Source organism: Typha angustifolia, chromosome 7 (assembly GCF_048772165.1).
Source record: "Typha angustifolia cultivar Huaian chromosome 7, ASM4877216v1, whole genome shotgun sequence".
NCBI classification, from domain to species: Eukaryota; Viridiplantae; Streptophyta; class Magnoliopsida; order Poales; family Typhaceae; genus Typha; species Typha angustifolia.
This window is the reverse complement of record NC_133245.1, coordinates 765,204-779,634: the sequence shown is the minus strand read 5'-3', so window position 1 is coordinate 779,634 and position 14,431 is coordinate 765,204. Positions and strand designations below refer to the sequence as shown.

The 14,431-nt window shown below is 39.2% G+C and overlaps 1 protein-coding gene across 1 annotated transcript; it reads left to right on the top strand.

Annotated features, from left to right (window-relative positions):
- The first annotated feature begins 111 nt into the window (after positions 1–111).
- On the top strand, positions 112–13,509 carry LOC140762077 (uncharacterized). The gene is made up of 15 exons (XM_073099688.1): positions 112–1,444; positions 1,558–1,674; positions 1,810–1,925; positions 2,013–2,223; positions 2,317–2,554; positions 2,630–2,786; positions 2,879–3,164; positions 5,719–5,774; positions 8,553–9,861; positions 9,932–10,066; positions 10,124–10,299; positions 10,381–10,591; positions 10,682–10,919; positions 10,995–11,151; positions 11,232–13,509. Exons 1-15 carry the CDS (start codon positions 127–129, stop codon positions 11,523–11,525), a joined length of 5,019 nt encoding a protein of 1,672 aa, XP_072955789.1. The 5' UTR covers positions 112–126; the 3' UTR covers positions 11,526–13,509.
- The last annotated feature ends 922 nt before the right edge of the window (positions 13,510–14,431 follow it).

Here is a 14,431-nt window from a genome sequence, read left to right as displayed (position 1 = left end):
AAGTCGGCTTACTTCTTACCGATTCTAATCGAAGTCTTCCGGCCGGAAAAGTCTTCCCTGCATATACATATTGTAAACTGCTATTCAAGTTTTGTCCTTTCTACTAGAAAAACAAGGTTATGAACAATGCGAGCTCTCATAGCATCTCCATTCCTTCTCTTCTACCTTATCTCAGTCCTCTGCTCTCCTCCTACCACTGGTGGGGACACCCACATCCTAACCCCAACACGACCCCTCACCGACGGTGAAACACTTGTCTCGGCTGGCGGCTGCTTTGCCATAGGCTTCTTCAGCCCTGTAAACTCGAGGAAGCGCTACGTCGGTATATGGTACCACAAGGTCTCGATCCAGACTGTTGTGTGGGTCGCAAACCGCCAAACGCCGCTCGCTGATCCCACCGGGAACTTGTCGATCACCGCAGGCGGTGATCTCGTCATCTTGGACAAGAATTCGACGATCGTCTGGTCCTCTGACTCGTCAGACCTGGGCCTAACGAGCGCGGTGGCGCAAATCTTGGACGACGGAAATTTTGTTGTACGAGAGGCTACTAGCAATAGCACGGATGCAGCCGGAGTTGCATGGCAGAGCTTCGATCACCCGACGGATACCTTTCTCCCCGGTATGAAAGTCGGCGAGAACCTCACGAGCGGCCTCAAGATCAAATACCAGTCATGGGCCAGCATAAGCGACCCGGCACCGGGCAACTACACCTTCGCTCTAGACTTGCACGGCGATCCTCAGCTATTCTTGTTTTCCCTGACTGGCAAGATTTGGCGCAGCGGGCCGTGGAATGGGCTAAGATTCAGTGGCACCCCGTACATCTATCTCACCCAGCTCTTCTACTTCACTGACATCAGCCGCTATAACAAGAACCGGTATGAGATCTTCTACAGATTTGACTCGAACAACTCGTCGGCCATCAGTAGGCTGAGGGTCGACCAGTCCGGCGTCATCCAATGGCTAGTGTGGAAGGAAGCGACCAAAGAGTGGGTTATCGGTTGGTACAAACCCAAGAACTCCTGCGACAAGATATCGACGTGCGGGCCCTTCGCGCTCTGCGACATCAATGACGTCGACGACTCGGCGATATGTCACTGCATGCAAGGGTTCCAGCCTAAATCGCCGGATAATTGGGCTTTGAGGGAGTGGTCGGACGGGTGCGTGAGGGAGACGAAGCTCGACTGCACGAATGGGGCTGACGTATTCGTGAGGGTGGGCGACGTGAAGCTGCCGGACACGTCGAGCTCGACGGTGGACATGACATTGAGCTTGGAACAGTGTAAGGCTTTGTGCTTGAAGAATTGTTCGTGCACTGGCTGTGCTACTGCTAATATTAGTGGGAGTGGCAGTGGATGCATACTATGGACTTCAAGCCTCACTGATGTTAGGGAGTACTATGTTGATGGACAGGATCTCTACCTGCGATTAGCCGCAGCAGATCTAGGTACGTACATGTACTAAACTAATTGTTACAAATCCATGAGATATATATATTCCACGTGTACTAAACTAATTGTAGCACTAGTTAGGTACTAACAAATATTATCGATGTTTCAGAACCTCCTTCAGATAGTTCTCGTAAGAGAAAATTTGTCCCGATCGTTGGAGCTCTGCTTCTTGCTCTACTTATATGTTATGCTTGGAAGAGAAAAAAGAAGCATAAGAAAAAATTAGGTATTATACCTCGATTCCTATATATTTATTTTGAAGAATTTGATCTTCCTTTATATAACTTGTAAAAGAATTTGACTCCTTTATATGACTCCTATTCTCCAAAAACTCAATTTTTTTTTTCGACCGATGGAACAGAGGAAGTTGAAGAATTTGATCTTCCTTTATATGACTTGAATGTTATACAAGCAGCCACTAACAACTTCTCCGTTGAAAACAAGCTTGGGCAAGGTGGTTTTGGACCAGTTTACAAGGTCATTAATTCCTTTGTTTAACAAATAATCGCATCTGTGAGATTAGATAAATGGTAATAATACAGTACAGTATTATGGTGATTACAGGGTCAATTAGGGGAGGGAGAAGAGATAGCTGTGAAAAGACTCTCAAAAGCTTCAGGTCAAGGCATCGATGAGTTCAAGAATGAGGTCACGTTAATCGCAAAGCTTCAGCATAGGAATCTTGTCCGGCTTCTGGGTTGCTGCATCCAAGGAGAGGAAAGGATACTCGTCTATGAGTACATGCCTAACAGAAGTTTGGATGTCATACTCTTTGGTTAGTCGATGTTCTACTTCCTTTTGATTTCTATACGATCTACTAACTTAATTAGATTAAGTGATGGCTAATTACCATGCAACTCTTAATCAGATATATCTAAAGCTCTACCTTTGGATTGGCATACTCGCTATAACATCATATTCGGAATTGCTCGAGGCCTTCTCTATCTCCATCATGATTCTAGATTCAAGATCATACATCGAGATCTCAAAGCTAGTAACATTCTTTTGGATAAAGACATGAATCCAAAAATTTCAGATTTTGGCATGGCAAGAATCTTTGGCGAAGAAGAGACAGAAGTAAACACAAACAGAATAGTCGGCACATAGTAAGTATGCTTCCCAAAATCTAATATTATTGACATACGCGAATAACTACTAACATAAGGAATGGAATAAAATAGCGGATACATGTCTCCCGAGTATGCTATGTATGGTATCTTCTCCAAGAAATCTGATATCTTTAGCTTTGGAGTGTTGGTACTTGAGATCATTAGTGGCAAAAGGAACAGGGCAGTCTACTGCTCCAACTCCAATCACCAGGAAAACCTTCTAGGGCATGTAAGTCTCGTAACATTCACTTGATAACTGCATTTATCAAGAAAACTTTATGGGGCATGGTTCTTTTGCTTCAAACTAAATCTTTGTTTCAGGCATGGAGCTTGTGGGAAGAAGGTAATGCCATGCAGCTATTAGATGAGTCAATGGGAAGCTCATTTCCCTTGGATGAAGCCTTAAGGTGTATACAGCTAGGGCTCTTGTGTGTTCAGGAACATCCTGAGGATAGACCAACAACGAGTTCTGTTGTACTAGTTCTGGGGGGTGAAAATGTCTGCTTACCTCAACCTAGACAACCAGGTTTTGTTACAAAGAAAGGTTTCTCGAATTTCATTTCGTCATCGAGTAAGCTAGATGCTATGTCTATTACTGTCTTAGAAAGTCGATAGATCCAGCAACTTCAACTAAAACAAGATGTAAAATTTGTATGTTTTTTTTTCTCTTAAGCTGCTTCGAAGAACTCTAGATTTGTTAGGTTTTGTAATCGATAAATTTGTGATTAAATAAAGTTAATTATAATATATTTTTTCTAGTTCTTATTGTATGAGATGTGAGCATAATATCGTATTTAATTTGAAAGATAAATATAGTTAGTGCGGTGAAGATTGAAGGTTGTTTGAAACTTGTTCGAAAAATATGTAAAACTTATTTAAAGTTTGTTCAAATAATTTTGAACGGAAGTTGCCCGAGAGCTCCAAAAGATGTTTAATAAAAGAAGTTGTGTAGCTTGCTCGAAGTTATTCGAATAAGACTTACTTGAGAATTCAAAAATATAAAACTAAGTAGTTTGTTGGAAGTTGTTTGAATAAACTTTGATTATTCGAAATTGTTCGAACAAACTTTAAACAAAATTTGCCGAAGAGCTTCAGAAGTAACTCAAATTAGTTTGTAACATGACTTGTTTGAACCTATTTGAATATGTCAAAAAAAGTTTTCATTGTCAGTCCAGGTTAGATTTTGAGAATCCTATCTTGTTTGGGGCCGAAAGATCTACTTAAAGATTATTCAAATAAAGAGTTTAGGAGATTAATATTTCATCTTGTTGCAATTCCACTACATTAAAATTTTTATTAAACATTGTCGCAAAAGTTATAAAGGCAAGCTTATGACTTTAAAGGTCACCAAGATTGGATACCAAGCAAGAAAAGTGTCGCATTGACGGAAAGTCAAACAAAGCATTATGAAGAGAATTATGGGTAATAACAATCGGGTTATAAGTATTTTATAACCATTGTTTTTATAGTGTTTGGTTTAATCTCATAAAATAGATTAGTTATTTTTTACTCTTAGTTAATAAAATAAATTTCACCTTAAAATTATTACGTTTGCTTGTGCTTTTACGTTTCATACTCTAGTTGTTTCTTACCGTTCTAATTAAGCTAGAAATTCTATAATATATTTAAATATTTTCACTATGTACCACCATCTGTGGTGGGATGGTGTGCGGGAGATTAGAATGTAATATTATGGACCGTGGTCTTTGTAATTAATAGGATTAATCAATGTTGCTTAGCTAGCATAATTTATTGACTCTTATTTAGTTAAAAAATGCTATAGATATTTGATCTTAACTTATATCGTAGTAAAAGATTAACTAATTATGATGGTCAATCCATCCGAACAAATCACTTGTGCACGTCAATCCAATTGCCTTATTGGCAACCCCGAAACAATTTAGGGCAAGGAGTCCACACTCAAATTTAGAACACCTCGAAGACCTTAAATCCATTAGATTCATAAATTTTAATCAATATTAGTGATGTGGGTGCCCTAATCCTATATGATCAAGAGTATAAGTTTATCACTTTTGGAGTTTCGGTGCTAAAAATCATTAGTGGCAAGAGGAACAAACTCATCTATTCCTCCAATTCCGGTGGTTAAAATTTGTAACTTTTACCCTTAGTTTTAAGAGTTTTTTTTTTATATGTGTTTGAAATAATTTATTTTATGCTTTGTAAAGATATACCCCTAGTTCTTATTTCGTATTAATACGCGGCCGTAAACTTGATATACGCCGTGCTGCAAATATTACATACGTCTATGTATTTATTATATCTTTATTATCTAAAGAATAAATAAATTTTTTAATGTATTTATATATTTATTATTTCTTTATTATCTAAATTAGGGATTACTTTTTATACGATGAAACCTATAAAATCTTCTATGATTTTATATGTAACGAGGATCTTTATATTCTGATTAGGTATAATAAAATATTAATAATAATAATTTCAATTTAAATATAATCATAACATAGTAAAATAATGTAAATAATACTATAGAAAGTGAAGTAAATTTATGCCTAATTACAATTCATGTACTAACTTAATTAGATTAAATGATGGCTAATCCCATGCAACTTTTAATCGGATAAATCTAAAGCTCGCTATAACATCATATCTAGATTTAGAATCATACACCGAAATCTCAAAGCTAGCAACATTCTTTTGGACAAAGACATAAATCCAAAATTAAGAATCTTTGGCGAAGAAGAGACAGAAGTAAGCACAAACAAAATAGTCAACACATAATAAGTATACTTCTCAAAATCTAATATTATCGACATACACGAATAACTACTAATCTGATGACGCACTAGATGAGACTTTCAATAAATAAGTCATTCTTGACTAAGTGGAGATTCCTACATTGTCGTTCCATGGAATTATTAGGCAAAGCTTCTTCAGTACTCAGATGAAGAATAAAATAGTGGATACATGTCTCCCTGAGTATGTCATGGATGGCATCTTCTAGATGAAATCCGATGTGTTTAGCTTTGGAGTGTTGGTGTGGAACGAAGTCAATGACATGCAACTAATAGATGAGTCGATGAGTAGCTTATTTCCCTTGGAAGAAACCAACACTAATGAGTTCTGTTATAGTTATATTTCTGGGGATAAAAATTCTTCCTTATGATATCCTGGACAATCAGGTTTTATTGCAATGATAGGCCTCTCGGGGCCTAATTTTACTCGTTTAGCAAGCAAGGTGCTATGTCTATCACAATCTTGGAAGGCTGTTAGATCTAATAACTTCAAACTAAAATGACATGTAAAGTTTGTATTCTATTTTTATTTTATTTTTAATTTTTCCTTCAGCTGACTTGGAGAACTCTGGATCTACCAGCACCGTAGTGGTGTGCTGGAGATTAGCAAATATTACGAGAGTGTAATACTATGGCCTGTGGGCTTTGTAATTAAAACGACTGACTAATGTTGTTTAGCTCACAAATGCTTTAAACGTTTGATCTTAACTTGAGGCCAGCTCAAGTTCGATCAAGATTAATTTAAACTTAACCCGAAATGCTTATCTCAAGCTAAGTTTAATCATAAGACACAGAATAATAAATTGAAAAACACATAGACACACGTATGTATCTAAACCTTAGGTGATATCACTCATTTGCTTAAGTAAAAGCGGAAGAAATATTAAAAAACAAAAGCAAGGATGAACGCCAAGATTTTAACGTGGAAAAACTCAAACGAAAAAAAACTACGGATCCAAACTCAGATCAAAACCAATCACTAGAATAGTAGCAGTTACAAGACTGACTCATAAAACAACTTGTTAATCCCTACGACTTTATTCCTCTCAGTCTTGCTTGCTAGAATTCACGATTCACCGCTTTTCATTTTCGTGATTGATATCCAACCTCAATAGCCTTCGATATTGATCTTTCGTTTAGATAGTATTTAAGACAAAAATTTAATGTCTTGTAGAAGAGATAGACCTTGTTGGTTGAAGAAACGATGTAGCCTTAAGAATTCTCCTTCAATTGCCTTCACCAACCCCTAAGAGTTAGGGCATCACAATGCTTATATATGTATCCAAGATAGAGCTAAATCTAAGTCATATCCAAACTCACAAAAGTCCATAATTTGCATATTACGTAGGTGCGTTTGAATGCAGCCCGAGTGCGTTCGAATGGCCTGATTTGTTCTCAGGTGCGTTTGAACAGGCCCAAGTATGTTCAAACGCGGTGACTTGATTTTCACAGGTTGCGTTTGAACGCGTAAAAACACTTCCCTGTATATGTGAATGTATTGTGAACGTATGCAGAGTGCGTTCGAACTGCCCTTGACTGCGTTCGAACGGTAGAAAAATCTTCTTTGTATGTGTGAACTCTTGCACACACGTTCGAACGGCCTTAATGCGTTCTCTATATGTGCGAACGCCTGTGCTCGCATTCGATCAGCCCGAATGCGTTCTTTGTATGTGTGAACGACTGTGTTTGTGTTTGAACGTCTGTGCTTGTGTTCAAACAGCCTGAACGTATTCTCTGTATATGTGAACTCTTGAGAGCGCGTTCGAACGCGATGTGAACGCGGTGTGAATGTGAAAACCTTTCTCCTTTGATCTTGCAATTCTTCAATCCAAATACTTTTTAGACTTGTATAAATGCTTATATACATGTATAAAAATACTTAAAATATTTGTACATAATTGTCAACAGTAAAAACCTAACATTAATTAATTTCTAATATAATATAAATATGACTAATATAAAAATTTTAAATAATAATTAATATTTAAGCCCATAATCATGTTGATTTAAGGCCGGTAAGTCTGTTGTCATTTTGAAGTAAGAGAGTCAAAAGGACATTTTAGTCTATTAATATATCATATCATAAATTTTCCTCTAAGATAAATCAAACTTTTACTTTTCTTTTATATCATAAGAAAGGTAATAATCTAGTTCACATCTAAACATTTAGACTAATTTTAGGTACCTAAAATAAGATTAATAAATAACTCTAACTAACTGCGATATAAAGACTTCGCGTCAAACCAAACTAGCATTACAAGAATTATTTGGATTATGTCATTAGTTTGCCTTAACTAATGGAAATTTGTTTGTTGATACATTAGTCCTCTCAGGCTCAGCATCAGTCCTCCTTATCAATGGGAACATCGTCCGGCGTCATCCTTCTTCTTCAACCTTCCTTCCTTCCTTCCTTCCTTCCTTCTTTATCCATCCTACAAAGTAAAATAATATCTCCGACTAAGTAATGGTAGAGACGATATTACTTGGCAATTTCATCAGAAGTCATTCCTAAGAGAATACTCAGAGACTATCTTCACAAAAGTGACAAAGACATTGAGACAATGGGATCTAACCATTAATTGGAGTCAAGCTAGCCGCCGGAGTCTTTAGAGGAGACTAGTTGCTAAATATACTAGTCTTTGGTTGTCGTTTATGCAACAGGAAATTAAAGAGCAAGTCACCTTACATGACTCTTCAACATTTAAAATTTAATTTATATTTAAAAAAAATATTTCCTACCAAGTGGGAGTTTAAGACTAGACCCGACAAATAAAAATCAAAGAGATGCTTAACAAATATAATCTGAATCGTAGATACTAATTTATAAATTTGAATTATGAAAATTACATGAGAGTGAATTTTTATTTTTTATTTCATTGTTGATAAGATTTTGTTTTAATTATTGAGTGGTTAAATCTCTTGGATCTTGAATTCAAAAATAGGATAATCTATTAGTGAAATTAAATATAATCAAGAACTCCAAGTTTAGAGAAATTTAGATAGATTATGATTAGACATTAAAATTTGGTCTGCGATGATAATATTTTTTTTTTACTGTTTTTAAATAATTTAAATATATCTATGTTTTCATTTGAGTGAGTTTATATGATTTTATAATTTTGACCCGGTCCGATGGAAAGTGTTGGCATGATTCCCAGACCCCAGTCGAATTTAAACCTACCCAGCACTACATAGTTTTTTTTTATCGTTCTAATTGAAAGAAAGCATTAGGAACAATGCGAGCACTCATAGCAGCTCCGTTTCTTCTCTGCCTTATTATCCCAGCTCTCTGCTCTCTTGCCACTGGTGCTGACACTCTAATCCCAAACCGACCCCTCACCGACGGGAAAACTCTCATCTCGGCCGGCGACAGCTTTGCCTTAGGCTTCTTTAGCCCTGTCAACTCGACGAACCGCTACGTCGGTATATGGTACCACAAGAAGGTCACAATCCAGACGGTGGTGTGGGTCGCGAACCGGCAAAACCCGATCGCCGATACCACTGGGAGCTTGTCGATCACCGCAGGCGGTGATCTTGTCATCTACGACAAGAATTCGACGATCATCTGGTTCTCTAACTCGTCGGTCCAGGGCCTAACGGGCGCTGTGGCGCAGATCTTGGACAACGGAAATTTCGTTGTACGAGAAGCTGCTAGCAATAACACGGATGCCGCCAACGTTGCATGGCAGAGTTTTGATCACCCGACGGACACCTTTCTCCCCGGCATGAAAATCGGCGAGAACCTCACGAGCGGCCTCAAGATCAAATTACAGTCATGGACTAGCCTAAGCGATCCAGCGCCGGGCAACTGTATCTTGGGTCTAGACTTGCACGGCGATCCTCAGTTATTCTTGTCTTCGCTGATGGGTCATATCTGGCGCGGCGGGCCGTGGAATGGGATAAGATTCAGCGGCATTCCGGAGATGAATACCAACAGTATCTTGGCCGGCTTCGATTTCACCAACGCTAATAACTCAGTCTTCAACAGCTTCGAAGAAGGCAAATTCTCCGCCATCGGTAGGCTGACGGTCCTTCAGTCCGTCTTCCAATTTTTCGTGTGGTCAGAAGAGAACAAGGCCTGGGTCACCAACGTGTACAGTCCCAGGGACTCCTGCGACAATATATCGACTTGCGGGCCTTACGCGCTCTGCGACATCAATATTGACACGGTGATTTGTGGCTGCATGCAAGGCTTCCAGCCAAAATCGCTGAATGATTGGGCTTTGAGGGACTATTCCGGTGGATGTGTGAGAAAGACGAAGCTTGATTGCACGAATGGGACAGACGGGTTCGCGATGGTGAGCGGGGTGAAGCTGCCGGACACGTCGAGCTCGACGGTGGACGTGAGCTTGAGCTTGGAGGAGTGCAAGGCTTTGTGCTTGAAGAATTGTTCGTGCACTGGCTATGCAACTGCAAATATTAGTGGGAGCGGTAGTGGATGCATACTGTGGACGTCAAACCTCACTGACCTCAGGAAGTACACTTCTAATGGGCAGGATCTCTACCTGCGATTAGCCGCAGCAGATCTAGGTACTTTTTCATGTGTATTAAACTAATCGTTCCAATTAGTTAGGTACTAAGAAAATTATCGATGTTTCAGGATCATCTTCACATAATTCTCACAAGAAAATCATTGCCGGGATCTTGGTGGGTTCAACTGTAGGAGCTCTGCTTCTTGCTATGGTGGTATATTGTGCTTGGAAGAAAAAGGGGAAGAATCATAAGAAAAAGCAAGGTACAATTAATTAGTCGAACATCGACTCCTATTTATTTGATCTAATAAACCTTTTAGTTTACTCAGCTTCCAAGATAGATACCACCTCATTTATCAGGGACCCGATCGACGGCAGAGAGGGAGCAGAGGAATTTGATCTTCCTTTCTTTGACTTGAGTATTATAGAAGCCGCCACCAACAACTTCTCGGTAGACAACAAGCTTGGAGAGGGTGGATTTGGCCCAGTTTACAAGGTCATTAATTCCTTTGTTTAGTTTAAAGATTCATATATGAAGTAAGACAAATTGTAAATAGTTGTGTGCTAGTGATTACAGGGTCAACTAAGGGAGGGAGAATACATAGCTGTGAAGAGACTCTCAAAAACTTCAGCTCAAGGCTGCAATGAGTTCAAGAATGAGGCTGTGTTAATCGCAAAGCTTCAGCATAGGAACCTCGTCCGGCTTCTGGGTTGCTGCATCCAAAGAGAGCAAAGGATACTAGTCTATGAGTATCTGCCTAACAAAAGTTTGGATGTCTTATTGTTTGGTTAGTAGTACCTTTTCTTTTCATTTCATACCACGTTATTAATCGTAATTAGATTAAATGATGGCTAATTATCATGAAACTCTTAATCAGATAAATCTAAAGATCCACCTTTGGATTGGCGTACTCGCTATAATATCATATTTGGGATTGCTCGAGGCCTTCTCTATCTCCATCAAGATTCTAGATTCAGGATCATACACAGGGATCTGAAAGCTAGCAACATTCTTTTGGACAAAGATATGAACCCAAAAATCTCAGACTTTGGCACAGCAAAAATTTTCGGTGAAGAAGATGTAGAAGTAAACACAAGCAAAGTTATCGGCACATAGTAAGTTTAATACTCAAAATCTAATTTTATTAATATGTGCAATTAACTTCTAATCTGAGGAATACAATAAAACAGTGGATACATGTCTCCTGAGTATGTCATGGATGGCATCTTCTCACTGAAATCTGATGTGTTTAGCTTTGGAGTGTTGGTACTTGAGATCATTAGTGGCAAAAAGAATAGGACAGTCTACTGCTCCAACTCCGAGCACCAAGAAAACCTTCTAACACATGTAAGTGTTGTAACACTCACATGATCACTACATTGCTCTGACCTAGGCCTTTTACTCCAATTATTGCATGTTTATTTCAGGCATGGAGCTTGTGGAAAGACGGCAATGGCATGCAATTATTAGATGAGTCAATGAGAAGCGCAGCTCCCTTGGATGAAGCTTTAAGGTGTCTAAAGCTAGGGCTCTTGTGTGTTCAGGAACACCCAAAGGACAGACCAACAATGTGTTCTGTTGTAGTAATGCTAAATGGTGAAGATTCTTCCTTATCTCATCCTAGACAACCAGGTTTTGTAACAATGAGAAGCCCCTCCGTGCTCAATTCGTCATCGATCAAGCAAAATGCTATAACTATCACACACTTAGAAGGTCGATAGGGGTTTTTGGATCTAACAGCTTTAACTAAACAAAGTGTATGCAAATATTACGAGATTGCAATATTATAGCACATGGGATTTGCAATTGAGAAGAGTGGCATATATATGTCTAGCCCATATTATTTATTGGATCTAATTAATAAAAAAAATTAGATGTTTAACTTATATCCTAGTAGAAGATTAACCTATTTCATTTTCAATATGGAGCACTTGTTTTCTGCTGCTAATTATTTTATGTATTACGATTAATATATCTGGTATCTTTAGTACAAGTTTAATATCTTGGAGATCTGTTGAAGAGAGTTGTTTAGTTGTTTCAATTGGTATTTTACCCTTAGAGAACTACGATTTTCTCTTCTCTTTCATGACTGTATCTGCTGTCCTTATGAGCTTCATTTTCTTTTTTTCATTTATTAGATTACAACAATATGCTTGATTGATGCTGCTATAAGTATTAAGTACCTGTGCTAGGTTTCTGCTTTATGAGAGGGGAGAGAAAATGAATTTTGGAGGATATTTATATAGTTGAAGAAAATGTATTTGTTTACTTATCACTACCTACCCTAAAGGTAAACTTTGCTTCAGTTGATATTAAGCTCTATTCCGATTTATTTTATGGCAATCACACTTAAGATGCTAACCTCAGTAATGAGAGATGTTCCACCTGCGCAAATGGGAGCTTCTCTGCAGGCCTTTCTCCCACAGCGAGCTCGACATTAGGAAGATGGATCTAGTGAAGCCAGCTTTGGAGATTGCTCAATGAACCTGCAGACAGCAACTGGGTGTCGCACTGCTAAAAGCTAAATGCTTCCCTTTCTCACCATTTTGGGAAGCAAAGGTGTCGCACCGTCCCTTTTGGTCTTGGGCTGTCGTCTTGAGTCCAAGGAATGTTCTTGATTCATCCTCGCTCGGATCCTTGGCTATCGCTTCCCCAATGCCCACTATATCCTGCAATCCCACTCATTTTTAAGGTCAAAGATCTCATTAATGGACATGAACGGAATGGGGACCTTCATCTTCTTAAGGTATTGTATCTTCTCTAACAGCTTTGGAGAATTATTTGGAGACGTAATCTAGCCCACCCACATTCCCCCTCCCCCCCAGAGAGTCAAACTATTTATCTGGCGAAGCGCAGTCGGAGCTCTTCCAATAAGATCAGTTCTTCATCGCAGAATCAAAGCAAGCCATCTTCTGCTTTATTGCAATTTTGCAAGAGTGATTTGGTTTCAAAGCAGGTTGGCTTCAGAATGGACAACGGAGCTCTCCGGCTGGATGAATAATTAATCAAGCTAAAGTCGACTTTGATGGATCAAGAACCCATTGCTTACTGCTTTAATGTTTTATGGAATATTTGGTGGTGCAGGAACAATTATTTTCTCAAGGTTGTACAGTCGTGCCCTTTAAAGGTCTTAAGCATGGTTGACACGATCTCCAAGTGAGCCATGAAGATGTCTTTCTCGTAGCCTACTCAAACCTCCCGTTCGGACACCTGCGCTATTATCCTGGCCGGCCGGTGATATTGTAGGATGGTCTGTTGCTGCTTGGCGTGGTACCAATGAAGAGGGTGCTCGCTGGCTCACTTTTTCCCTCTCTAATCTGTCTAGGGAAAGCATTTTTTCTTGACTATTGTCACAATGCTTTGCATGAACAAGCTATAGCCTTGCACCATGCGATCCTGGAAGCCTTCAAGCTTGCACAAGGTAAAAGGATTTGGATCTTCAGCGATTGCCAAAAGCTCGTCATAGTGATTGATGGCGTGGGCCTTGTGGCACCCCTTATATTTGAATGCTCCAAGTGGATCACTGCAATGCCTTCTTTAAGGATAGTTTCTCGGACAGGAGCAATAACACTATTGCGCACAGTATTAATTGCCAACTTTGTGATCATTAACAGATCTTGTAAGGATTGGGCTAATCCACGTCTAATCTTTCATTGTACTTTGAACTCAATCTGCTGACTATTTTCGAAAGAAACTTTGGTAGGTACGTCCACCGCGAATGTCAACTGCTAACCCTAAGCAATTGTTAAGAAGAAAAATTATTTGATGATTTAGCTAATCAGTCAGTATTGTGATTTAAAAAAACAGTCGGACGATTTAGGGCAATATCTTAACAACTTTTAATTCAAAGCAATACTTCGGTGATACATATAAGTTTAAAATCTAGGCCAGATAGAGTATATTAGTTAAAATTTTGTGAAACCCAAATATCTCAATATCAAAAGAAGTTTGGCTGGAAGCCTTGCATGCGGGCCTTTTGCACTATGTGACATCAATATTGACACACGATGATTTGTCACAGCATGCAAGGCTTCCAGCCAAAATCGCCGAATGATCGATTGGGCTTTGAGGGATGGTCGGGTGGATGTGTGAGAAAGACGAAGCTTGCTTGCACGAATGGGACCGACGGGTTCGCGATGGTGAGCGGGGTGAAGCTGCCGGACACGTCCAGCTCGACGGTGGACATGAGCTTGAGCTTGGAGGAGTGCAAGGCTTTGTGCTTGAAGAATTGTTCGTGCACTGGCTATGCAACTGCTAATATTAGTGGGAGTGGTAGTGGATGCATACTGTGGACTTCAATCCTCACTGATCTTAGGAAGTATCCTTCTAATGGGCAGGATCTCTATCTGCGGTTAGCCTAAGCAGATCTAGGTACCTTTTTCATGTGTATTAAACTAATCGTACTAACAAAACTATCAACGTTTCGGGATCACCGTCAGATAATTCTCACAAGAGAATCATTGCCGCGATATTGGTGGGTTCAACTGTAGGAGCTCTGCTTCTTGCTTTGGTGGTATATTGTGCTCGGAAGAAAAAGGGGAAGAATCATAATAAAAACCCTTTAATTTACTCAGCTTCCAAGATAGATACCTTCTCATTTCTCACGGAACCGATCGACGGCAGAGAG